Genomic DNA, 27,237 nt, shown 5'->3' on the forward strand with positions numbered 1-27,237 from the left:
AATAAGACAAATGTGATGAGCAGTTTTAACACTGCAGTTGACTGTGGCGTGATGCTTGACCACATTGGAATGGCGGTTGCACACATCCAGGCTGACCTCTCTGGCTTTTGCTCAGACTGAATCACAGTGACGTCAAGTGACTCCTGCAGTGGGTCTCTGAATTTCCTCTTTATTGTTTTTATGGGAACAATTTTGTTGTTGTTGTTGTTGTTTCTTTTTTTTTTTTTTACAAGTCTGATTGTTTCGCTGCGTGCAAGGCACAGCCTCTTGAACACATGGTTATATTCACAGCTGGATACTTCACGGGCACATCTTAAAAGAAAATTCAGAACTGCTAAAGAAAGGGGGAATTCAGATTTGTACTCACTGGTGTCCCTGGCAAGCCTCTCTCTCCTGGACCCCCTGCCTTTCCCTGCAAAAGCAAATTCACAGATGACCGTGAACAAACCAGTCTACAATGACCGCAGTTTCACAATTGGTCTCAGTTCCACAGAAATACCAATACACATGGGAAGCATTGAGTATTGCTCAATAATGAATACAGAGTGGAAATGCTTTCTAAATTTACCAAACATAGTCTTTTCACATCAGGGAATAATATAATCAACATTGCATTATACTACTCTTCAGTGACCATGGTGTGTTACTGCAGTACTATAGGGAACAGACATTCATCAAAGATGAAATGGTCATCTTTACCCACTATTAAAAAAGGGAATAAAGGCACATGAAAATACAGACATACACACACATAATAACACACTGCTAAAAGGAATACATTTGAGGAAACACTTTTAATGTTCACCTGAGAATTGTGGGCAAACACAGGAACAGAAAATTGAAAACTTAATATTAAAGGGATTTTTGGAGTTCAAGGGAGTTTCTTGAGTTTCTGTTCAAGATTAATGACCCCTATTTTACTTCTCCCCAGTCTTCACCTTTCCTCTCATAGCCATAGAACATGCCATCTGACTTTGAATTCTGTTTGCTGAATAAAGGTCAGCTCATTCACTGTTGCCCACACTGTCCTGAGAGCCAAAAGGACAGATCACAGAGTTTCTGCATAAAGGGCATTTGGTAAACTGAACATCACCAGTCCTGCTTCTTATTTATAATACCTTTGGACTTTTCTAATTAACTTTTATATAGGCTTTTCATTCCATCAAAAAGCAATCAAAAACATCAAAGCCCCAAAATGAGACCTACACACTGCTATCTTTAATGTTTTCCCCCTAAATTCACCTGAAATGATAAGCACCTAGCGTGGGCTCAGCAATTACCCTCTTAACATCCCTTTCATCATTGCCGCAGGCTGTGCCTGGATCTTCACTGATGCTTAATGAAAGCCTTCCAGAAAATGGGACTCATAAAAACTGGAGCTACACAAATAGAGAGTGGATGCTTTACTGGGTATGAGTGATCAGTGGATTAAAAGGATACTTTGCTTATTGCCGTAGCTCAGTTTTCACTGGCAACACATAATTGAGGAATAATTAGGTCTGTGAATTACTCATCACGGATTTCTGGAGAATCACATAGGAAATAAAGCAGAAATTTAACTTGGCTGATCTTCACCTCAAGAAAGAACGTTAGTCCTTGCTTATGACCAGAGGATGACCCCTTTTCATATGCAAAGCGGAAACACGTGTTGAAAGCTTTAAGCAACGCTTTCATCACCCCCACACAAAGGCATAAGCAACAGCCACTTCACTGTCTGCACAGTAATTTTTTTGTCTGGTAAGGTCTGTTGGGACTGAAGCACAGCTTGTGTTGGATTGTCATCTTGTGCAGCCTCAAGCCATTTCAGTTCCACACCAAAGTCTACTATTTGCTTAAGTTAAAGATAGAACAGGCAGGCATTATTGTGGCCTGCACAGTGTTTGTTCTTGAAAGGAATGAATTTCCCAAAAGAACATCAAGTACTTTCAATGGCCCATGAGTCCCTTTGGCAATGCTATGAATCAAAATGGATGTACTCACAATAAATCCGGGTTCTCCTTTCCGCCCAATCGTACCTCGTTCTCCCTAGGAGAAGCCGGGAGAATATCAGCGTGTCAGCAAATATTTCAGCAGTTTACAAGCTGGTTTCTCCAATGACTGGATGTTTGGAACAACGGAAATCTGCAGATTGCCTATGTATTAACTCCTCCATTCATAAACCATTAGGAGGATTATCCAAAGGGCAACCAATTCATACATAAGTGATATAACTGAATAAATGAATTTCACACTGATTAATTATTATATTAATTAATTAAAATTAATTTCTCAGTAGAAAAAGCAGTTTCCAGGGACAACACACACAGGTTGACAAAATAAAGAACACATTTACTTTAGTGCCTTGACGCCCAGGCTCTCCAGGAAGACCATCTGAACCTCTGGGCCCCTGTAATAAAAGCAAGAGATTAGATCAACTCAATGGCAGCGAACAAGCCATTCACCGTACTCCCTCACCCATCCCATAACACACAGGGGGAGGCTGGTTGTCCTAAACGGTTCATCCATCACAGAAAGATTGTGATGATATATAGAGACATGAACAATCACACACATGTATCGCATACACAGACCAGACCTACACACAGGAAAAAATCCACAGATAGAAAAAGAACATATTATGCATTAATCACTTGGTCCCTACGCCATAGCCTTTACACCGCCATACCCCTTCCATTAATGATCACTCCCTACAGGTTTAGCTGCTGACAGAAATGTGTGAACAGGGGAAGCCCTTCCTTTGATGCTGTTCTGTCTGGTTTGCCTGTTTTGTCTGGCCTCCTCTGTGTCACTTGGACTTCCTGTAGCTTTGCATTCCTTTCCTGCCACTTAGTTAGCTTTCACAGACTTCCCCATACCAGCTGTTCTACATCTCAAGTGCAGCTGAAGCATGACTATCAATAATATTTCTGAAGCTCAGATTTTTCTTGTGATTACCTGGGTTTGCCTTTGGTACAAATAGGTGTTCCCAGGTTATCGGACCCAAGAATGCTACCTGGCTTTGGAGTTGTGCCTGACCCGGAAAATTCCCAGGTCTGCTTCATTGTGAAAGGGGATTCCAGGATTCATTATTCATTCATATGATGCACTCCTCACTTTTGGACCTGTATTAGTCTATTGTTGGTTGACCCTACACTCACAACTCCAGTAACGAAAGAAATAAGAAAATGTCTCCTCGTCCTAACTATTGTCACTGACTTTAAGTTCAGATTCCTCTCTTAGAATCCCTCACGATTCCATTTAATCAAGTAAACCAATGCTTCTCAAACTGGGTGCTTGTGGGAAATTGCATTCAGATTAGTATCACACATTAACTAACACAGAGAATAAAAACTTTAAAAACATGTCAGAACAGTGTCTATTGAAAAAACTAGGCTACTGCATTTTCTCAGTCATACAGCTGCATATTTTGTAAATTATACAACAAAAATATCAATACATCTCTCTGCTTCTGAGTCCTGTATATCACTACAGCACTGTATAGTGGAATAACTCAATTCAATGAGCCCTGAGAGCACAAAAATCATGCTTGCTATCAATCTATTCAAATAACTTAGCTGGCAAGTTCATGTATATTTTGCTAAAATGGATAACTTTGCCCACAAGGAAAGAAAAGAATGAAGAAAAGGAACGAGGGTGGGCAGTAGATTCAACCTTCGACTGTAACTGTGACTTCAACTGTTGCTGTATAAGTCCTCCCTAAAATAACTTGACTGTCATTGTCTCAATGTCTTAAGACATTTTGCATTTGTGCTGGCGAACTGTATAATTTGAGAGAGACACATAATTCAAACAAGCAGCAGCTTTCCTAATAATTTTGCATATCTGACTTGCAAACCTGTGACTGGGGTGGTCTGGTGTAAATGGCTGGAACCCAGGAAATCAGGAAAAAAACAGGGATTCAAATGCCAGGTTGAAGCTGGGTTTCTATGTAAAAGTGGCTAGAGACTGGGCTGCAGCCCTGAAAAAATAAAAAAAAAAAATCACCCACAGTATGGTGATTAAGACCATTCAATCAGTTGAATGAGTATGTTTCCTTCAATGTGATTTACTTTTCACAAAGTGACTTAATTCTCCATCAGTAGCACTATCAGAGATTGGCAGATTGCCATTGCACTCCAGGACAAATAAAAACGAGAGCAGAGTAAGAAGAAAAAAATTTGGCAAGATGCTGATATATTTTTTTATATCATTCCACTCAGGAAAAGCTCTTAATAATAATAATAAAAAACAAATGCAATCACACTTTCCACTGATGCCACAAATTCCCTACAAATGAGCTCTCGAGTTTCCATTACAAGTAAGCCTTGCCTGTTTTTTTGCAAATGACAACAAAAAACCCTTGACCATTACTTGAATTGTAATGGTAATCTAAAATCCTAAATTAAGTGTTTTGTCAGTTAGAGACACTGGGACCTTCATTACAAAGGCCAAACAGTCAATTTTGTGAATTATAACATTTATTTACATTTATCAGACGCTTTTATCCAAAGCGACTTACATAGGTTACAGTTCTTTACAATGTTATCCATTTATACAGCTGGATATTTTTACTGAGGCAATTGTGGGTTAAGTATCTTGCCCAAGGGTACAGCAGCAGTGTCCCAGTGGGGATCGAACCGGCAACCTTTCAGTTACGAGTCCTGCTCCTTAACCACTATGCTACACTGCTGCCTGTAAGACATATAAAGTATAATTCCTGCATACGCTGTAAACATAATGACTAAAATATGCTTTATTGTGATATTGATCTGTACTGAGATTTCAACTATGACCAATTTTTCCAAAAATGCATCAACTGAGCATCATCTGCAAGTTTCTTCTGGCTTATACAGTGAAGACTAGGGGATGGGAAGCTCATAATAGATGTTATACTTTATGCTACATGTTCAGTTATATATTTCTCAAATTTATTGAGATATTATTTGCTGAAGTGTCTTTCTACTATAAAAAGACTACAGGTCTCAAGGTTTGCTTTTCGAGGGATCTGAAGTAGGGTGAGAACTCGCAGCCCACAGTGAACTATGTGTGAAGTGTTTCTGTGATCCACGTTTCTCATTAGCATTCCTCACACACTTTTCTCTGGGTACTGTGATAAACACACACATCTGCTCAAGGCCCCCCGCTGGTGCTGTTGGCTGGCTGGCACACTAATGCCAACCAGCTGGACTCTAACCGTGGCATCAGCGTGATGCAAAAAAGTTTCCAAGACAATATCCTAAGGCATCACTTCATGTGAGCGGTTTTAGTTTTACAGCACAGACCTCTGCATGTCTAGATATGTCTGAGACAACCTTACAGTGCTGCTGCTACTGACGATGGCAACTAACATTGAAATCAGCTGAGCACCAGCTGAGCATTGCACTTCAGGATCATCTGTTAGCCAAAAGCAGAGGGCTTGCCTAATGCTATCCAGGGCTGAAACATAATTGTATCTTTCCACTAGGTGCCACTAGGTCTCCTGCCTGTTTGAGATTTGAACAGCATCATCTGAAGCTTCTTCATGGTTCATGTAAACAATATAAGTCCTGACCACTGTTTCATTGGGAAGTAGCTGTTCTCTAATAAAGAACATATGTGCGCTTCTGGTTTACTGCTGATGTGGAGATAAACTCTTTTATCACTGAGAAACATAAAATGGATGCTTGATAAAAGTACATGTTTCTATAGCCTCTCCTGGAAGCATACTGGATTCCATCAGACTACACCTCATTTACAGACCTTGAAGTAGAACACATGACACTTTGTAGTTGAAATGAGGATCTTACTCTTCTGCCCTTGGGTCCTGGGAGTCCTGCTGCCCCTCTTGGCCCTGGCAACCCCTGTTACAAACACAAATGAGAAGAGCTCTATATCATTTTTACCTACTGGACAGCTGAAGACGTAGCTTCAGGTGACCTTAAACTTATGCAATATAAGTGTTTCAAACTCCAACATCTCATTGCAGCACTGCTTGTATACACAGGACATGCATCTCAATTTCTCAATTCTTGCGTTCTGCAACGTCCAGATGTGGCTTTCCAGAACTGTTTGGAATGAGTGGAAGCATATTGCCATCCATTCTCTCTGTTCATGTGATTTGTCTAATCTCTGTGCTTCAGAGAGTAGGCTCCCTCCTCCATCTCTGAGACAGCTGTGAGACAACACAGCCTGACTCACATGCAGATGGAAATTGCCTGTTTTGGTTCTTCAAGGAAAGGCAGACCGACACATCACATTAAATGATTAAAACACACATTTTTGTACAGTGACACAAAAGACTTACTGGTAAACCTGGTGGGCCAACATCACCAGGACTTCCTGGTAAACCTGGATACCCCTGGGACAAAAATACAAAAGAGGGGTTAGCAAATACAAGACTAGAAGAGGAATTCCTATACTTGTAATCCTGCCAGAGACAGTTAGCTTGTACAAAAATCACTTTACCAAGCCCAGAAACTGATCATAATAACCAAAAATCCATTTTCATATTTAACATGATCTTACAATCCAGGGTGATGACTAAAAGCACAAAGAGCCAATAAACAAATGAAAGAACTGCTCCTGTCTGAACATCTCTGCCTTGGCTGGACAACACTCTGCATGTTAGGATATTATGAAGAAAAAACAAAAAGGGGCCAGTATGTTAAAATATACTCTGAATTATCATCCTCTCTACCATAAACATTTGGGGGGGGCTCCTCTAGAGCACTGTAGAGCTCTGTGCAGCTTGTTGTTTCACTAAATTCGTCTACAACAAAGAAAGTCCACATGGTGGATTGCGCCATCTTAGCAGGGTTACAAAGGTAGGACGGGGAGTGCTCAGGGTTTGACAAGAAGCACCTCCCACCCACTTGACCACGGGCCCTGTACTGTTATCATGATAACAACACAGAAAACAGGAAGTGATTGGAAATGAGTATCTGAATATATGTTCTACCTGCATTTAGCCAAATATGCTAATGTTAGTTTTCTGACTGGCACACAATAGCTAAGTGCCATGAAGAGGATATAAAAAGTTTACCTTACGGGAGCTACAATGTAGCTGTTATAAACACAAATCTTGATGTTATTTGCTGGGTGCAGTGAAGGTACAGTATGTCAGGACAGCCAAAGCCATGATTAGCCCACTCATTCAGGCAGCAAGACCACTTCTTTTTAAACTTCCTTTCAGAGCTTTTATTTTAAATTGTTCCAACTTTTATTTTATACCAGATGTGCAAGAAAAAAATATAACACAGACTAAGCTGAAAGGTCCTGCCTCCTACATGGAAATGATATTAAGAAGATGTCTACTGGGCAAATGCAAAACACGTGACTTGACCTGTCATGTAAATCAGTAACTTCAGAAGACATGAAAAATCATCAGTGATACACGTTCTCTACCGGTACAGAACAAACAACGTGTCACTGACCACAGGCTGTCCAACTGCCGGACAGCAAATTTCCACATACCTAAGTTAAATGAACCATTGAAAAGGTCTGATTTTACCACTGGAACTCACTCAACTCAATAGGCAAATACAGGTTGAGTACTAACAGAGATAAATGATTTTCAAATTTTGTTTAATATTCCTTAAAATGACCATATCAAGCAATCCTGCCCCCCAAACAAGGTTCAACCTAAAAAACCCTTAAGGCAATTATGACTCTACAGCTGTGTTCTCTAACCTGGCAAACTGAGTTTTTTCTTCTTGTCAAAACCCATGAATCACTATCAGAGCATATTCTATGAATGCTGAACACAAGAACAGCACTAAGCCTGCTGTCAGAAGAGCTTTGAACTCAGCTTTGAACTATGCTTTCGTGAAACTCAAAAGCAGAGTTTCACGAAAGCATACCGATAGCAGACAAAGAAAAGACCTTTTTAAATTCTTTATCTGGTTTCAGAGTTCACATAAAGGTGAACAGGACCTGTTTCTAAGAAAATTCTCAGACAGGCAAAAATTATAACCACTATAACCATGTGTTAACCAAGTGTTTTACTCCACAAAGTGCATTCCATGTTACTTGATTCTTGACTCTTACTTGATTAGAATATAAAATATCACAATATTATTTTATGTTGTTTTGAAATTTATTCAAGCAATAACTCGGAAAAGAGAGACAAAATGGTGGCTATTGTGTCAAATGAAATAAAATTTAACTCCACCCCACAGCAGATTAATTCATGGGAAAGTTCAGTACCACCTCACACCTCAACACTATCAGTGCCACTCCAGGTTGCCTTTCGAGCGCAGCTGTGCTGAAAAGTAGCAGGGTACCCTAAGTCCTTCTATAATCTCTAAGACTGGCCAAGAAAGCCAAGTGAGGGACAAGAGCTACAAACAGTGATGCTGTTCAGAGGGCAGCCTCTGGGCAGATGCCAAACCTCCAACAGCCACATTAGTCAAGGAGAACCCTGAGAAGACCATGGCCTATAGGAGCTACCCTGACTCTGCCGTTTATAATTCCATTTATTTATGAAGATGATGATGAAGAAAGAAGTTGGAAAAACCAAACAAGAGCACTGAACACTCTGTACTTAACAGATTCTGACCAGAGACTGCCAACCAGTCAGAGAATCACCACTACACGTACATATGTGTGCAGGGGCCAACAAATGTACATATTCCTTTGCACCTGTTGAGTGATTTCAAGGGGAAGGGGTACCCCTGGTTCATATGTCTTCTTTTCTTGTTTTATTTTTACATTAATCTAAAAGGATTTAAAAAGGGTGGCATTTTTGACGGTTCTCACTGTAGAAGATGACAATCATAATGTGAGGCCCCCTTTGATCAGAATCAATAGTATATACACACGTTAGGTCACTGATGAGTTGTGTTGTGGCATTAGGAAGTGGACTATGGTGATATGCTACAGAAACTTTTCATTTTAGCTGTCTACAAAACTCCTTATCCATCCATGTACTCACCCTGGCCCCCTTCTCTCCAGGAGGACCTAAAGGACCTGCTGGACCGCGGTCTCCCTGCAGAAAACAGATTGCCATGATGAACAGAGGCAGACCAAAGAACAGAAAACTATATTTATCAGTGTTGCCCTTTTTATATTTAAAAGGCTGTGATATCAGGGAGAGTCAGAAAAACCAATACCAATAAGCAGAATGGCTGCAAAAGAAGCGGTCGGCCCTCCATGTCCCCAATAAACATTAATCCTTTTGAACTCATTTGCCATAAAACTCAATACATTTTAAGTGATGCCTTTTAGTCTTTGACCGAGTCATCTTGAATGCTTTAATCCTTTCTGATGCTTTCAAGATAGCACAGGTTCAGTCCACTGACAGCTGTGGGGCCAAAAAAGCAGATAAGTTTATGAAATAGTTTCAGAGTTCTGTATTGGAAAGGCAAGGTTAAATCACAACGCATAATTGGATTACATTTATATAGTATATAATCTGGAAGGAATTTACAGTCTGACAAGGTATAGGGAGTGATGACAGATGACTGAGGTGGGGCTAGCTGTAGGTGTTGTACATCTGCGATACATTTTGTGTCCAAACAAGTCTGATCCTAAGCAGGACAGCGAGTGAGTGGGGGAGAAGTGGCAGCGTCATGTCACTCAGCAATCAATACATTAACTCCAGCGATTACATATGATACAAGCACGCAGCTTTGCCTTTCTAATATATGTAGAAGACGTTAAAAACCGCTGCCTCTGTAAGTACATGACTTTCAGCTTCTCTTCCGCTGACACTATTCCTTGTTCACACACATCTCACACACTGTTACATGATACATTTTGGGTACAAAAGAAAGGAAGCGTGATAAGAATTTCACAATAATGCAAATATATTATCTGTCCTTCAAAAGCTTTTGTAAGCTAACAACAATACACACTGATAGTATCTAATGACCCTTTTTTGGAGATTCCTTACTGGTTGGTTCCAGTAAGGGAAGATACACAAAGGACACATTTAATTTCCTCATCTTTAAATTAGCTGTAGAAAGTGATTTTATTTTATTTTACAAATTGTAACCTTCACAGTATACATAACATTTATATATAAAAAGTTTATTCCTTATCTTTACTATAGTAAAGTAATTTGCATTGAAAATTCCTCCATTTACTTGATAACTGCTCAGGGCACACAAGCTCATTTGGAATACTCTCCTTCAGTGTATACTTCAGCATATGCATCCCTTAATTAAAGACACTGAATAAACTTGGCCACACTCAAAAGTATTATTACTATCACAGTCAGGTAGAGTTTGGGATTTGCATCAATTACAATTTCAGTGTGCTGTCAATGTAAATTTCATTCACATCCTGTGACCCTAACCGTACCTGGGTTCACTCAGTGTTACTTGTTAACCAGGTATCTGCTGTTATTTTCAGAGGTAAAGCAGTGAATGGCTGCTTCAGATTCACTGCCATGAACCTAAACCCAGCACCCTGTTTTACAAGGGACTAATTACAGGGGTCTGTCAATGGGAGCATTTATGAGACGTCAGCTGTCTGCTCACAGCCTGGGGTGGCTGCTCCTGACAGCATAATGGGAGAGAGAAGGACTCTACCTTTTCACCGGGAACTCCAATCCCTCCAGCAGGTCCAATTAGGCCCACCGGCCCCTGGAAATAGAGAAAGTGCATTGTCAAGAATCACATCAATGCAGAGGAAAGATATCTGAATTCATTATTTATTTTCCCCCCAGATTTTCATTAGAAATGAATTTAAGGGAAAAATACATTAAAACTTATAGATAGGGAGGGGACAGTAAGGAATTTGTAAGGCTTTAGCTTTTTGCAGACTAACCCACTGCTTGGAAAATGTAAAACTTTCTCAGAAAAACTTGAAATGATCATCTCAAAGCAAAGCAAATCAAATTGTACATTGAGTTCACACAGACAGCTGAGCTTGGAAAGAAATGAGGCAGCTTAAATCTGAATGATTAAAGATGAATAAAATCATGCTGTGCAAACACAATGGACAAAGGCAACTTCTCATCATATACAAAGCTCCATGAAGATGATGCAAAAAATCCTGAGAACATTCACCACTTTAAGGCCATGACCCCAATTATGTGTTGCAGAATTTATGTCATCAATGATAAACAATACATCCAGAGATGACCGCAGCCTGGAGTTCATCAACACCTTCATACATATTTAAAATACATACATATTTAAAACTTCATAGTCAAAAGACACAGGACAATATGAACACATTCTTTTAGCACTTTGTATGCAAAATGGCATTGCCTCCCTTGTGGACACATTCACCTGTTTTTCATTGCTATGAAGGCATGTTTTCACACTGGTTAGATTAGTATTGATAATAATCATATTTCAAACTTCACATTTAAAAAATTCTGATCATATGACCCTTTAAAATACAATAATCATCTATTTCTTCCAGCCACAAGGTCTATGTCATATAGAAAACCAGGCAAAAATTGATTGCAGAATTTGAGGGAGATATGAGGCATTTCATGTTACTGCTACAACTTTAAGGTTCCCCATGTAAAACTGGACTTCTGTACAACATCCCATCTCTGCTGGTAATGGCATCGACTATAAGAGTGAAATAACAGCCCTCTGATCTTAGCATATGTTTTAAGAATGATAACAGAGAACACACTGGCTAATGTAAATATGTGAATAAATCTAAAGAGGATAATTGTTTCCAGATAGGATGTCTGGAAAATTAAGCACTGCGGTTTGACCAAATGCCAGGAAGAAAGCAATAACCACGGCAAGCTTATACAAAGCTCTGGTGTATGCTAGGGAAAAGAGGCTAGTAAAGACTTATTTCAAAATTCACCATTCACTCCAAAACCCAGAGCCCAGACAGTTTCCTCTCATATTAAGAGCTTCTAAAACTATGTCTGTGGAAAAAGGTAAGAAACTACTCTGCAGACATTTCGAATGTGATTACTCATTGGTATATGTTATCCCTCTCTATTTGTCCCTCTCTATTTTTAATTTCTCACTCAATACATTGTCTTTGACAGAGACCACATCTGGGACACGTCACAAATAGAAGTGCTAAACCTGCCGTGCAGGCTACCGTCTACTTGCCAGACAGCGCTGCAGGACTTTCATCATTGATGATATCTAGAAAAAAACACAGCTGTTCAGCACAACAGATAGCACTGTCAAGACTCGTAATTGTTCAAATTGTCCGTACAGTTAAAATCACCCCATGTTCATAGTGTGTACTCAGTGATTTTAACTAACACCTGCTTCTCCTCTCTGTATGTTTACAACTATGATAAAAGCTGTAACACAACATATGTAACACCTGTCATTGGCGCAATGGCAAAATGGTGCTGTACCATCAGTCTGACACACTGAACAGTGACGATATCTTCAAAACAAGTTTAAGATAACGTGAATACACACCTACAACTCCTTCTCTCACCCATCCTCACTTTTTGGGCTTCTTGAGAGCTACTTAAGTGAATGATGAGACAAATGCAAAACAGTTAAGAATGGCACAGGTGTGATGATTGCTGTTGTATACAAGGTAATGAAAGTACGTTTCGAAGCTTTGAAGTTATGAACGCACACTTTTGTGACTCACCGAAGGCTGCCAATGTATCTGAACATGCATATTCCAACCTATGTGAGAAAATTCTATTTCCAAGTGGAATGATAATTCCAAATATAAGGATATAATTGAAAATTTCAACACGAAACAATTTTAAGCCAAATTTCGGTACTGCTGAATCACAAACAAGAGAATACTACATTTGCAAACAAATAAATAAATGTACTACTTCTCAAAATTTGAAGATGCAAAGTTATGACAATATGGTCATTTACTGCACTAATTATGAAGTGTACTGGGAACAGGTTTGTGTAAGTAATATCACGTATGCTTTGCACAAGCATTGTTCCTGTATCTATGTAATGAAACATGGACATAAAGTGTCTTCTCAGAGGAGATGTCTGGAAGTACAGAAATATACATTACAGCTCAAAGAGATAATCCCTTCCTTGGGGTGTGCTGTGGGACTCTCCATCATTATTTTGCCTTTATCAAGGGTTTTGTCATTGACAGCGTGATTTGGTGGTCTGTTTTCTATAGTCGATCAAATACATCATTAGTTAAGGCATGTCGCTAACACTTTCTCTCACTCATTCTCTTTCTATCTCACTATACACATACACACAAAAAACAAGAACACACACTCACACAGGTGAACATGACTTCAAAGCATTCCTAAAAGGTGTAAATTTATGAAATATGGGTTTCTATGGCAGTATACTTCATCAGTGTTCTTTTACTTTTCATTACAGCAATAGGATAAACCAAAATAATCTGTGCCAATGAGAAGAAAACAAATCTTGTCAACATACCGTACCTTATCTGCTTAATGCCAATGTGTGGATCAATTACAATCCATAGGTAATAGTTTTAAAACACATAGAACATCACTTTAATGTACAGAATCAGATTGTGAAGAGTTGAGTTATATATTACAATGTCCTTTTAAGTGTTTTAGAGATTTAGGAACAGAGCACATTTGGAAAAACCAGCCATCTATTCTGACCCCTCAGTAACCTGGGGCCATAGACAGAGTCTTTCAGTCAATCTTTATCTTATTTATTTGGAAAGTGATGTAATGGCATTCATTAGCTCTCCATATGGTACAGATCCCCTTTTACACAAGCCTGCGGCTTCTCCTTAGCTTCAAAGGGCTGTACAGCCTGTGGTAACTATTTAATCCTTCACATGTGTGTGATTGTACGCAACAGAAACATGTTTCGTAGACTCTAATGTGTACCATGCAAATACCATGGTACAGTCCAAAAAAGGGGATTTAAATCAGTGGAAAGTATCTTTTGGAGTCTACATGTGGGATACCTGGAATGGCTCTCTGCATAACATAGGTTGGGTGGACATAACAGGACATAACAGATATTTTTGAAACATGTTCTTGGTGCATGCCTAGTCCATCAAATCAAACTTGCCCTTGGCTTAACTGTTAAATACTTACCATTTTCAGAGAGCTCAAAACTTTTATTTGTTGATTAGGTGCATATGTTAAATAAAAAAAATGGCATACCAGTAATAATATGCTGGTGCTAAAAGTGTTAAATGTCCCAGTGCTACTAGTGCTAAAATTCTTTCATTTATGCTCTGTATATATCTGCTTTTCAGATAGGAAATAACCACCAGTTAAACCCAATAATCCCCACAAGGAATGTCCTTTGGTTTAGTTAAACATGATATTTTGAGATATGCATTTGAGCAGTTTGTTGAACAAATGCACAGAAATTTTGTTTTGCACAGGTAATTGTTTTGTCGGGTTTGTTTTGAATCCATTCACTGGTGTTAATGTTATCAGGGAAAAACTTCAGGGTTTCCCTGAAGTGAAGACATTTGGTGCACGTATATAGTCCTCTCCACACAAGTGTAAAGTTATCAATAACCCTGTTTACACAGGATTACTCCTCCTGATATCTGCATGGTATTTTACCTGATACCCAAACCTTGGAAAACCCCTGCACCTGGATTAACTCACTGGCCTTTATGGGTATTTCTTTGGGAAAGACACAGGGATTGCTTTGGTTTTTATATATGTACATATACTATATATACTACAGCTACATATATTGTCAGTAACAAGTTAATATTCACTCAAGTAGAAATTTATCAACATAAAGAAACAAATCCAGCTTGTAATAACACAGTGGGTAGTTATTCTGAAGGACACTGTACTTCTCAAACTTAAAAAAATCTGTTCACATTACATTCAACAGCTGGAGTTTCTACAGTTTTGAAGCTGTTCCCTCAGTAAAGAGAACACTCTATAGTTTATTAGTTGCCACATATTGCCTGTGAAATATCAAACAATATTCTAAAAATCTTGCTGATGGATATGGTTTGAGCATTACATTACACTATGCCACATTTCTGGACAAAATAAATTTGGGGCACACTCTCCCACTTGTTTTCATCCACGAAATAGTAGTTTAGGGCCAATAATATTGTTTTATTTACCATTTCAAAAGGGTGAATGAATATTTTAAAGCCAAGTGCTGGTTTTCTGAAATGTGTTTAAGATGAAATGGCCATAAAAGTTCTCCCTAGTGATTCCTGACTGGCAGACTGAACAGGACTATACTCAGCTGAGTAATGGGGGGAGATGGGATGGATGAGGGATTCCATGAACAGATGATGCAGAAAGGAAGTAGTGCATGGGATTTTTATAGTCGTGTATGGGACCAGTTTGTCTAGGATCTAACTGTGTAGGGATTGTCTGAAAATTCTCCTCCTGAATCTTCATCTGGAGTGTGAAACATAAAAGGAAAACTAAATCCTGTTTCCCAAAACCATATTGGATAAGGATCACGGTATCCACTTGCATGTCTCTTTACAGCTCCATGTATACCACATAATTTCTTAAGTATTATTGCCAGCAATGGGATTTAGGGCAAGATTTCATCTGGCTCACAATACATACCTCAGACACAGAAAGACACGTACCATAGCTAAGACATAACGCAGACATCTCGCCATCCATTTTCCCATACAATGCAATGAAGAGTTTCACCTCATCTGACCTACTGTAAATCTCTGATCTCATTCATCTTACAGTTCCCTATAAAACCTACATAAAACACAGACCTATGGATCCCATACAAGCACCTCCTCTTTGTCTTCCTATTCCAAAGCGCCTGTGATTTCCCAGTAATGACCAACTGTATGAAGGCTTCAGCCCATACCCTGAGAAGAACAATCTATGTCAATGACATCCAAGATCAGAGTCTGCTTTGCAAATCATGAAAAATTTAATTTCCTCTGCTACCAACATGAACTGACATCCATAGGAACCACCCCTCAAAACCCATTTGGCACAAACATGGCACAGAAACAGGATGAATTCTACAGGCAGGTCTATATGACAAGAAACTAATTTAGTCAAACTGACAGTACAATATAGAGTCACAACCCACATCAACACAGCCAGGCCTGACATACTTGACCCATTTTTGATGAATAAAGCATATTTAGGCGAAATCAAACACAACCCGCCACGTATACATATAGACTGTAGCCCATTAACCAATCTCTTAAATGAATAAACAACAAACGCCGATATACAAATTGTATATTGAGCTCTGCCTGACACAAGGTCCTCAAACCCATCTACATGCTTTGCTAAAAATTAATACGAAATCCTTGAAATATACTGTAAGTTGCCACACAATGACAGAGCCATACGCTCTGTCATTGTCATACGTCAACGTGAACCTGTAGAGTAACCCTGTATGACATTATAACTTCAGTCCGTTTCAGAGTAGAGGCATGTCAACTAAGAATAAATACATAAAGCACAAAAAGAAAGTGTTTAAAGAAACACTATACCATTATAAAGCCCTAGATTGTGTCCAGTCTTTTTAACAGTCTCCATGCCACAGACACCCATATTCAAACCCTCACCAAATTAGGGAATAGATGTTTAAGACTAACTCGCACCTGATTCAGAACCTTCTCACACTTAAATCCAGGGTTAACAATATAGTTAACTCGTGTTATCATAGGATCAAACCACAGACCTCAATATTCAAAACTATAAACCATATCCATATGATGACCATGTGATATAACTTTTGCTGCTGTAGTTTCAAGGGTGGTAACCAAGCAGCATATTTTTAAGATGCTAATTACGACCAGAATCAAGTGACCACCTCCTGTGCCTTATGAACCTCTGTGCCTGTGCCTTGTCCTCTGAATTATATCAATGTATACATGAATACCATGATGACAACCCAACATCACCTTTAACATCAGAAAAAAAAAAACATTAATGATAACATCAAACAAGGCAGTAGACACCGCCCTTAGACATACTATTATATATAGTAGACTATACTATATGTCTATACTAGACATACTCTAGCATACAGAATAAGCACCAAAGAGTCCAATCTAACCTGAATAGTTTGGCCAAACAAAAAAACAGCCATCAAACCACACCCCATCACTACAGGGAAATAACTGCCTTCTGTCTTCTCTTTCAATTGTTTTTACTGGAACTGAAATTGGGGCAACTGCATGTACTTTTTCATACATCTACTTTTCCTTTTTTCAAACAATTAATATACAGCCCTGACTGTGATGCTCCATGCACCTGCAACTCTGTTGTTATGTTCCAAAGAACACAAACAATAGATTTAATAGTATGCGGCTAAATCTTCTTGAAAAAGAACTATTTTTGCTACAAATACTTTGCTGAAAAGTATCTGCTGGTTTGTTAGCAAAGCCAGTCAGAGTGTCAGTGAGTAAGGAACACTACAGTTTGTAGGTCTGCTTCTTCCAGTTGTATTTGAACTGAAGTTGAATGTTTTGCTATGTAGTTGTTAGTGTGGATACTTTCTGTAGGAAAGTTGTAAATGCAGTAAGATTTCAGAAAGTCATCATAAAGCTGAATATTTTCTGCATATTAGGTTTTTAACTAATTTGTAACGAAAAAAAAACACTAGGCCAAACAAAACCACTTATACCAGGCCAACAAAAAAGAAATGTATTTCCTATTAAAGAGAGATAACAAATGTAGCAAGCAACCTCTTTGACCAAGTAAGGTAATAAATCAATCTGCCTCATTCGGTATAGATATTCTAAAAGATAATCTAACAAGGAGAAGCAGCCCCTGGAATACAATAATTCGTTGTGCTTGCAGAAGGAGCAGAAGATCTATAATTCAGAGAGTGCTGAAAGGGTAATATACAAACAGATGAATGATGAGCAAATGATGGCTTTAACACATAAAACACACACACTATATGCACAACACATTTTGACCTTCAGGCAACAACAGTGCATTAGGCAACAACGTCTGCCACACATCTGTGCATATGCTGCGTGAAATTAAGCCATATTTGGTACAGTACTATTTGCCATGGCAGAGATTTAATTTCACACAATGAGCACTCCTATGGAAAAGAAATGGTACATTGCTCATTTGGAACAAATGGATGGTTGTGCCATTTCAGTAATTAGAACAGTTCCACCCAAACAGTGCAGATGTAGCTATCCATCATAAAACCTTCATACAGTGTCACCATTGCATGGGAACCAACATTTATTTATGTGTCAGTTGCACACAATGTTTTCCCACTCCTCCACTCTGTGTCATTCATTCCACTTAAAAAAATATACACAGACACCAAATAGCTGGTAACATGCATTGGGTCAGTAACCCAATATAACATAAAGAGGCTGACACTGTCCTCACACTGCAATATCCCCCACTTAAAGAAACTGCAACACTCTCAAGGAAATCAAGTAAAAAACATGACTCAGGATGACAGGGGTCAATGAACAGCAATATCTCTTAGACAGGAAGCTAAGTGAGACACAGCAGATCAATTAATGAGGTTAAATTGCCCCTTATTTGCCATGCAGTCTCAGTTCAAACCAGTCTCACTTGTGGTCCACTTTTTCCTGCGTTTCCTGGATCCCCTGTTTCCCCCTGTAATTAAAACATCAAAAAGAAACAAACTCTTTAGATTCACTTCTGCTCAAGTCAGGAAGTCACATACCCAACATTGGAGAAGACTTTCAAATAAACAAATGAAAAAAAAAAACATGTGGTACAGTTTTTATAAAAAGATCTAAAATGCTTCTGATGCTATTATCTGTAATGACAGCCTCAGGAGAATTCCTACACTGCCTTAATGAGCCATTATACAAATTTATTACTCTATCGACCACCCTTTAACTAGCATGTCTCATTCAGAAAACATTGGAAATTAGCATTGATAAAAAACACAAGCTGTAATTCACTTCAATAAAATCTCAACACATATTTCGGAATGATGAGAGCAGCTGCTTGTGGTAGGTACAAAGGATAATTTTAGGTAATAAAAACTTAAGCAACTACTCAAAAATTTTGCTGTTTGTTACTGAAAAGTAATTAAAGTGGTAAGGTTTTAATTCCTTGCAAAACCTTTCCCTTTGCTGGAAACTTTGTGAACAACTGTGTGTCTTATGATGTCTTCTCTTTCACTGAAGAGATGACCTCTGACTTCCTTTAGTGACATACTTATACTACAGCCTGAACAATGTCCAGAAAGAGCCATATTGGGTATATCTATCACAAAAGTTTTGCTCAGCTTCATATAGATTCAGTAACACTTTACAAATAAACTAATAACGTGTTTAGAGGATGCACCCAGATTTTTACCTTCAATAAAACCCATGCCTTCAATCATTTCACAGAGGTTGCTTATATAGTACAGACCTATTACCCAATTCAGGCAGATCATGACTGGCTCTTTACATTTTGAATCTATGAATAAAAATATAACTGACTACTACCTTCAGTCCTTCTGGTCCAGGCTCCCCGATGTAACCTTTTCTTCCTGCCCTTCCCTGAGGCAAAACAACACACATCCACACATATCAATTCACATGTACAGTGCCATCCATATGTATTTATACCTCTGATCGTCTGATATAAAGAAATACATTATGTGACATAAAAATGTACAATGAATTTTGAATTGTGTAAAGATGTTATAGTGTATAACCCTAATAGCATTACCCTGATCAAAGTCATATTGTTCATAGATAATTAATTTTATTCCTGAATAAAACTGGTGGCAATAAAGTCCACACAATATTGAGATATATACCAATGTATAGAGAGTGCGATGCAAGACTAATCCTCTTCAGATACACTCAGGTATACATCCATCATTATAAATCAGATCATCTTGGTATTTTCATTCATTTGTTTCCAATCTGTTTTAAATAGGCCACTTTCTTCTGGGGTTTTTTTTCTCTTTCAGCAAGAAAGGAAATGCTTATAACAGCTGTTTATATCAGCATGTTTCAGCATGACACAACTTCCCTGTTTCCAGGAACTCAGAGACACACCTGACCACTATGCACACATGAGAAACCAAATTCCATGTTGCACTTGTGAGACCACCCGGGGGGTATAAATGTGAAAAGTATTTGAAGATGAGGACATCGAACTGAAGACACTTACGGTGGGCCCGGGACTGCCAGGTGGGCCGAGTGGACCTTCATCACCCTGAAAACAGACACAAACATGACTGTACACAAAGCAGTCCACAGCATAGCTTTTTTGGGCACAGCAAACAACATCACATGTTTCCACAACACATCACATAGCTTTAAGGAGAGCACACTTGAAAATATAAATACAGCTGTTTTTCAGTTTGCGCACCGTGCTGCCCCCTCAGTAAGTCCTCCTAGACCTTTTGAGAGTCACAGGAGCAAACAGTTTCAAAACATGAATTGGCAGTGTGAGATGGATAGAAAGCAAGGCGTCACTCTCTCCACATTATCTTTTGATACTTTTTGACAATGCGGACACCCTCAGTTTATGCTGCCTTGAAAGAATACAGCATACACAATGAACCAGCAACTCCCCAGGAAAAATTCTGTGGCCACTGCACAGCTTTTGTCTCTTGCACTTTCTGGCATAGGGTCTGCCTTTCTTTCAGCAGCCCACAGGAATGTTCCAGTTTGGGCACAGGTCTGCACGAAGAGGTGCCAGGATCATGTAACACTACCACAATGGAAAGGTGTGTGCAGGAGCTGCCAAGGCTTCCATTCATTTCACTCCTGGCAAATTCAGCTCATTCATTCATTGTTTTTACTAGCACCCAAGAAATAATGACTTCACTGAGTGGAACATACCCTGTCGACAGGCGAGCAAAGCTATATTTATTGGCTGACTGTAAATCCTCTATAAACCAGTAAAGGAATTGTGCTTTTCCTTTAGTGAATGTTCCACACCCCACCCTCTGACTGAGTAGTTAGATATGTGCTTATACAGGGGTTTTATAATTGTAAATGTTAGAGAAAAAAGTGAATAATAATGAAACTCTACCTCTATTCCTTTTGGACCTGGAGGCCCCTGTGGCCCTCTGGCACCTTGAATACCCTAAAACACAAAAACATAAACAGCTAGAACACAGCAACAGAGGACTGTTGAGGATATATGTAGTACAGAAGACTATGACAGCATCAAAATAAATGTAAAGAAGTCAAATATTTGTCAAACTCTTTTAACACGTAGCAAGGTCAGAGTTCTCAGAAAATACAGCTGAGTGCACAGTAGATTTGAAGTATATGCCTGAATAATGCTGTTAGGGAAAATCAATGTTCTTGCTCTACCTTCGGACCTGGCGGGCCATTGGGACCTGGAGCACCAATATCTCCGGGGAAACCCTGAGAAGATTTGAGAATGTCAACGTTTCAAAGGCATCAAAACAGGCGAAATGTTTTGTCTCAGCAGTGACCACTGGTGTGCGCTCTACTGACATTGTTGTCTGGGGGATGACCTGGTAAGTCCAAGCCTGTAAATAATATTTTCAATGCCAAACACTTGGGAAAAGGCTGCATTTGCACCCATAGTCATTCTTTTATGGCTTACGTAGGGAATTCCAATAAATCAAGGGTTCTAGAACATAGCTCCCTTATAGGAACCTGATGTGAGAGAGACATGCAGTGATGCAGTCTGTCAGAAACACCTGCCACAACTGAATCTTTCACTCGTACATCAAAAGTAGGAGGCAGTGACAGAGGCACCTCAAGCTTAGAGCAGAGACATTATAATCAGGTGAATCCTGAAGATATACTGTATAATGCTTCATTCAAATGCATGGACCTTTTAAGTAAGAAATGTGAAAAGTAACAGAAACCAAAATGTTAGCAAAAAGTAAACAGAGAAATCAGCCTGCACATACAAACAGGAACTGTACCAATCTAACCGTCAGAATGAGTACACAAGTATATAAAATAATTTCATCTGAAAAATCACTTATTGTAATACAAAGGGAATGCCACTAGGTGGCACATCTTTATAAAAATCTTTGTGATATGCACAAATTGCAGTAGCTCTTGTAGGAGTGGAAAATAAAGCACAGGCAGTACATGCATCACACCAGTGAATTCCGTCACACTTAAAGCATCTCAATTAAGGTAAGTTCAGATATTTGTACATACTTTTGCCTCAATATTAAAACCAGACATCAGTCCAGTGATTATGCCTGCTGACAAAATGCCCTGTTAGAGGGTGAATTTACTACATCAGCAGGTAACTTTGTGAAACTAATACGGCTACATGGCAAAATTTCAAGCCTGTGAATGTGACCACTTTTAAATTTTCCTCATTACACAGCTGTGGGATACAATGAGCTTCTCTTTATTTATCCCTCCCAGTTGAGCTGCCAGCAACATCCCCCCCCTCTGCTATAACAATGGCTGCTTCAAGTGCACTGCATCTGAGATGCACATGTCTGCTTTTCAACGAGAATTAAACCAAGAGACACGATCAAAACCCACTGACGCTGGGCAGCTGACTGTACAAGACTGAGCCAGAAGGCCAAGCGTATTTAGTACCACTCAGCCCAACATGTTCTTCATGTTATAGGCAACAAAACAAGGAGTGACACATTCTAAATCTTGCTAGAGAGGCACCCCTAAAAGTGCACTTCTAAAGTACTTCAGCAAAACTCTGTTTTATACCTATGCTGAAATAAATTAATATGCTCATTAAATCACTGCACGCTTCAACTTCATGAAAGCAGCTCTGTACTATGCCAATACAGTTCACATAGTCTACTCTAAGGAGCACATCTTGTTACATTTGATATATCCTGTGTAATAAAATCTGGTTCAAGTTCTTCCCCACAAAACAATCCAAAGACTGACTAAGTTTGTTCCACCAAACTGGATCCAAACAAATGCCCATTAAGGCTTACAGAAAGGCATTATCTTTCCTCCAGTTGTCCATTCTTTCATCAATTCTCAATCCAATATATAAGCAACTCACATACATCACCCCAACGGTAGCACCTTCTACACTCCCTCACTGTGTTATGACAGAACATATCAGAAGAAGAGATTATGACACAATTTGATCTCCCCACTGTTGGTCACATGTGGCAGTAAACAGTAGCAGAAGCATTTCTTTGTCTTCAACACAACTTATTGCAGATCACACACATACTTAAAATTGTTATAGCACTTTTTGGAAAACAAGATTATGAAAATCATACTGGCCATAACTTCAAATATCATAATGTCCAATTCACTCTAGTGAATACACATGCATTTTTTGGAATGTCAAATATCAGCTGTCTACTTTTGATTCTGAGACCATTACCGCTAGCTAATAATGTTGTTAAATAACACTATTAAATAACACTGTTGCTGACTTTACTAGTGTAGCTTGCTTAAGGTGCAACTTGTGAAGGAGAACCTTCACCTGTCCCCCAAAATTGTTGATTGTTTAACTGTTAGTGATTTAATTGTTTAAGTTACATGTCTTAATAATCTATGTATTTCAAATGACCAATTTGACAATAACTGAGTTAATTTCATGTCAGCAATTTTTTTTGTTTTTGTAGGCTTGCTCCTTCTCTTTGTTTTTGTGAGTGTTGTATTGGCCAGATTCTCCACACAACTGCTGCTGGCTGTGTCACTTCTTTGGCTTAAACAGATGCTCAACTCTTCACTCTGGGAAGAGGAGTTAGCCATGAAGAACTTAGGACACTTGTTATCCTAAGGTGTAAACTGAATTGTAATGATATGCAGGAGTCACTGATGCTAACCACTGACAGTCTGCCAGTTTCTGGACTTTGTAACCAGTTTATTACATTATTACATTACCACTTTAATCGCTGGTAATCCAGGTATCGATCAGCTGCTGGTTAGGACAATTTGCTAAAACTCTCAGCACCATGGATTTTCAAAACTGTTTAAGCAACAGCTATTTTATAATGACAGCTATCAAAGCAGGTGTCTCTGTTTGCCACCAGTGTATATATTTACATTTGTACCCACAATGAAGATTTTACAACCAGTGACCAAGTGCAGCAAGGACAAACTTTTGTTTCACTTGTAACACATAGCACCATCTGGTGGATATTTTGAGGCCAAACCACACTATGTTACATAATTACGATGACCTTAAAGGATGAATTGAAGCAATGTGTTTGCAAAGGACAAAATAACCAAAAATATTTGAATTCTCATTATACTAGATTACATAATTTTTGAATGCACAAACATGAAGTAGCCTTTCTTCTCTAAGTAACAAAACATTATATTACAGTAATGTGATAAAATGGTGCTTTAACTCAGTAGACATCAGCATATTTATTAAAAACACAGCCTTTTTACCATGAAGATCCGTAGTTACAAAGGCCCATTTTAGATGTCCAATTCTTTATGTAAAAGTGACCCTAATATTATTAGTGTCTGAATACTGATAAACCAGTCCGCTCATAACATAGTTAAAACACAGTTGTAAATAATGCACAAACAGAACCTCCCTCTTCTCAGGGGGTAAACATGTAAACAGAGCAGTACTCTCACCTCTGGGCCTGGTGGGCCAGGAGGCCCCTGTGGTCCCACCTCACCCACTTTCCCCTTTCAGACAGGAAAAGAGAGGGAGAGAAAACAAATGCGTGATTAGAAACATCACTGGCAGGCATGTGACACACTGCCAGCGCAGATCAGCTCAAGGCTTGTCCACACCCAGCTCAAAGCATCATGCTCACTGCTGCGCTTTCCAGAAAATTGTCAGCAGCTCTTCCTTTTTCAGCTGCCAGCTATGTCAGGATGCACCTTGTGGGTAGTTCTCTATCAAGTACACGCAGTCACACCGTGCTGATGTGACGCTACAGTTTCTGGAAATACAGTTCAAGCAGGTTCAAAAATGCTTGACCTGAATAAATAAGACAGACACATAACAAACACCTGTCCAGACAGGAACCACGTGAAGCACTCTGGTGCCACCCTGGGCTGCAGGCACTGAGAAACTGCTGTATGCAAAAACTACACAGATGCATGCATCTCTCCTATGCTGTAAACTAAGAAAGTCAACTTTTTTATTTGGTTTACAATCAATTGGTAACCACACTTCACAGTGTATACATGGAGCTGGTATCGTGCAATTGCTTTGGCTGTACCTTACAAAGAACAAACGAAGGCAACACACTCTTGAGCTTGGCTTTCACATTTTACCCTTGCAAGGAATAGGTTAAAGAATATCCAGGTGTTCCCAATAGATGTTAATTACAAAAAGGTGGCAAAGTCAAATGCATGCTTGCTAGGGTCACGCCGTAAAGAGGCGTGACAATAAGAAGACAAATTAAAGCTCTGACGTACAGGTGGTCCTGGTTTTCCTCGTATTCCCGGCGGTCCTGGCAAGCCAGCCGTTCCCTGGGGGCAAACACAAGACACGGTGACTTGTACCTCTCTCCCTCCCCCACTGTGCCACACATTCAGCAGCCGATCACATGTGCTGCTGATGGGAGAGACCTGGGGGTGTTTATAGCTTGTTTAGTCTGCATGTCAGGCCCCTGACGGTGCTGGGCCTTGCTCACTGTTTGTTTTCGGTAGGATTCGCTGCCAAGTCGGTTCCTTAGCTGAATGGAGGAAATGTTCCTCGGTGCGATAGACACGGCAACATTCTGCTCATCTTTGGTGAGGTTCATTAAAAAAGGCACCTCTCTGACAAGACCCCATGCCTTCCTGAGTCCACTCAGTGAGAAGACGGATGCTGCAGTAACCGTAACACCTTTGCTCTCAGTGCTGTACTAGGTTCAATTTCCAACAGAACACAGACATTGCTGGCTGTGTGGGAGGAGAGTCATATTTTATTTAGGTAGACAAACTTTGGCTGAGAATACTGTATTTCAGACAAAGCTAAACATTTACTAGGCAGACGCAGTTAATGGGAAGCATGTGTTTCCCAGTGAATAATCAATTTCAGGATGAGGAGGAGACAGTAGAGTAAATGTACTCCTACCTTGTCACCTTGGAAACCGTACTCTCCTGGCTCGCCCATTAATCCAGGGTCACCCTAAATTGCCAACATTACACAGATATATATATATATAATAGAGACAACAACACTGTTCATCAGTCAAAGCCAACAGGCAAGTACAGTGATTAGCCACATAAATGCTGCCTATGTATCACATTAAGCTGGAGAACCAGGTTTTACATCCATGATTAATGCTACATGGTACGGGATAAAGGAGCCATCAAGGTAGTCAACAAGCTTTTCAAAAGAACCAAACCACAGCATATGGAATTTTCTCTCAGTGCCTTTTTATATTTACAAAGTGTTATCCAAAGTGCTGTACAGCATCCAATGGCATCTGGCAGACTAGACTTCAGGGCTCAAGGCCATACACTGTTTATCAAGCAGCTATTCCCCTTCTTCAGCCCATTCCACTCATCCACCCACTGATCTACAGCAATCACTGCAATAATAGAAATATTTAGATCACCTTATCACCTTTCAATCCAGGCTGCCCTGCACCTCCTGTCAGGCCCTGCCAATGAGAGAAATGGAGGCCTTTAAGTACACCATCTGGAGGGAGGAAAAAGACTGACAAAGACATACTGGGAAGGATGATCTGACAAAGCTCACCATACCTGAGGTCCCACTATGCCCGGTAGTCCACGAGGGCCCTCAGGCCCTGGATCACCCTGCATGGAGAGCACGAGAAATGGGGTAAGACAGGTGAGAGCAAGAGAAGAAGGTAAGACACAGAGCAAACTTCTACTGTTCACCACCCCATTTCTACTATCGTTGGGTCTGCGGCTCATCAATGTGTTCTCACTCAGCTTTAAAAAAACCACAAGAAGAATGAATGAATCTCCTATTTCCTGCTGCCTAGGTTTATACTTTTTTAGTGTGGATGGGTGGGGGGCTGTAAGATGTGGGTCAAAGATCCATTTTTGCACACTGCTTCCTGTTCTCAGGTCATGGTGCATTGTTCCCTTAGGGTGTGAACTCATGTATAATGTGTCAAATGATCCTTCCACAGCAGCTGGCTAAGGGTTACACCTATGACCTTGTAGCTGTACTTGGGCTTCCAGAAACTCAGATTTAAGATAACTTTTTTGGGGATGAAAGGTCAATGCCATTGGGGGAGATTTTCTTCTTCATCATTTGAAAAGGTAGGTTTTAGCACATGTGGTTCTGACCTGAGGATGAAACAGTAAAGTTTTGTCTGTGAGCACCTTCACAGGGAAGACTCAGAAATCTCTAGACACTAAGAAACCACACCTTTTTGGGAAGATATATATGCAATCAGCAAATCACACTGAATTAGCTCACAAATTGCGTATTTCAGGACTGGCTGCACAACACCATAGAACAGAACTGGAAAGGACACACAGGAAAAGAACATGATACCTAAGTGTCTGGTGAATTTGAACTTGAAATTCATTTGGCAGTAAAATCATACATACAAGCAGTACACACTATGAGTATATATTTGTGGGAAACATAAAGCATTAATACCG

At 39.5% G+C, this 27,237-nt stretch overlaps 1 protein-coding gene across 1 annotated transcript in view; it reads right to left on the minus strand.

Annotated features, from left to right (window-relative positions):
• The window catches only part of LOC118771616 (collagen alpha-1(XXIV) chain), a 98,860-nt gene that overhangs the window by 31,224 nt on the left and 40,399 nt on the right, over nucleotides 1–27,237 (minus strand). The window contains exons 15-30 of the mRNA XM_036519609.1: nucleotides 26,362–26,415; nucleotides 26,214–26,258; nucleotides 25,727–25,780; nucleotides 25,084–25,137; nucleotides 24,289–24,342; nucleotides 21,082–21,135; nucleotides 20,795–20,848; nucleotides 19,925–19,969; nucleotides 19,249–19,302; nucleotides 18,356–18,400; nucleotides 10,491–10,544; nucleotides 8,891–8,944; nucleotides 6,263–6,316; nucleotides 5,766–5,819; nucleotides 2,333–2,386; nucleotides 1,981–2,025 (exon numbers count right to left, since the gene is read on the minus strand). Coding sequence (XP_036375502.1) covers nucleotides 1,981–2,025; nucleotides 2,333–2,386; nucleotides 5,766–5,819; nucleotides 6,263–6,316; nucleotides 8,891–8,944; nucleotides 10,491–10,544; nucleotides 18,356–18,400; nucleotides 19,249–19,302; nucleotides 19,925–19,969; nucleotides 20,795–20,848; nucleotides 21,082–21,135; nucleotides 24,289–24,342; nucleotides 25,084–25,137; nucleotides 25,727–25,780; nucleotides 26,214–26,258; nucleotides 26,362–26,415 — 828 coding nt within the window. The remainder of the gene's footprint in view (nucleotides 1–1,980; nucleotides 2,026–2,332; nucleotides 2,387–5,765; nucleotides 5,820–6,262; nucleotides 6,317–8,890; nucleotides 8,945–10,490; nucleotides 10,545–18,355; nucleotides 18,401–19,248; nucleotides 19,303–19,924; nucleotides 19,970–20,794; nucleotides 20,849–21,081; nucleotides 21,136–24,288; nucleotides 24,343–25,083; nucleotides 25,138–25,726; nucleotides 25,781–26,213; nucleotides 26,259–26,361; nucleotides 26,416–27,237) is intronic.

This window comes from Megalops cyprinoides, chromosome 2, assembly GCF_013368585.1.
Source record: "Megalops cyprinoides isolate fMegCyp1 chromosome 2, fMegCyp1.pri, whole genome shotgun sequence".
NCBI lineage: Eukaryota > Metazoa > Chordata > Actinopteri > Elopiformes > Megalopidae > Megalops > Megalops cyprinoides.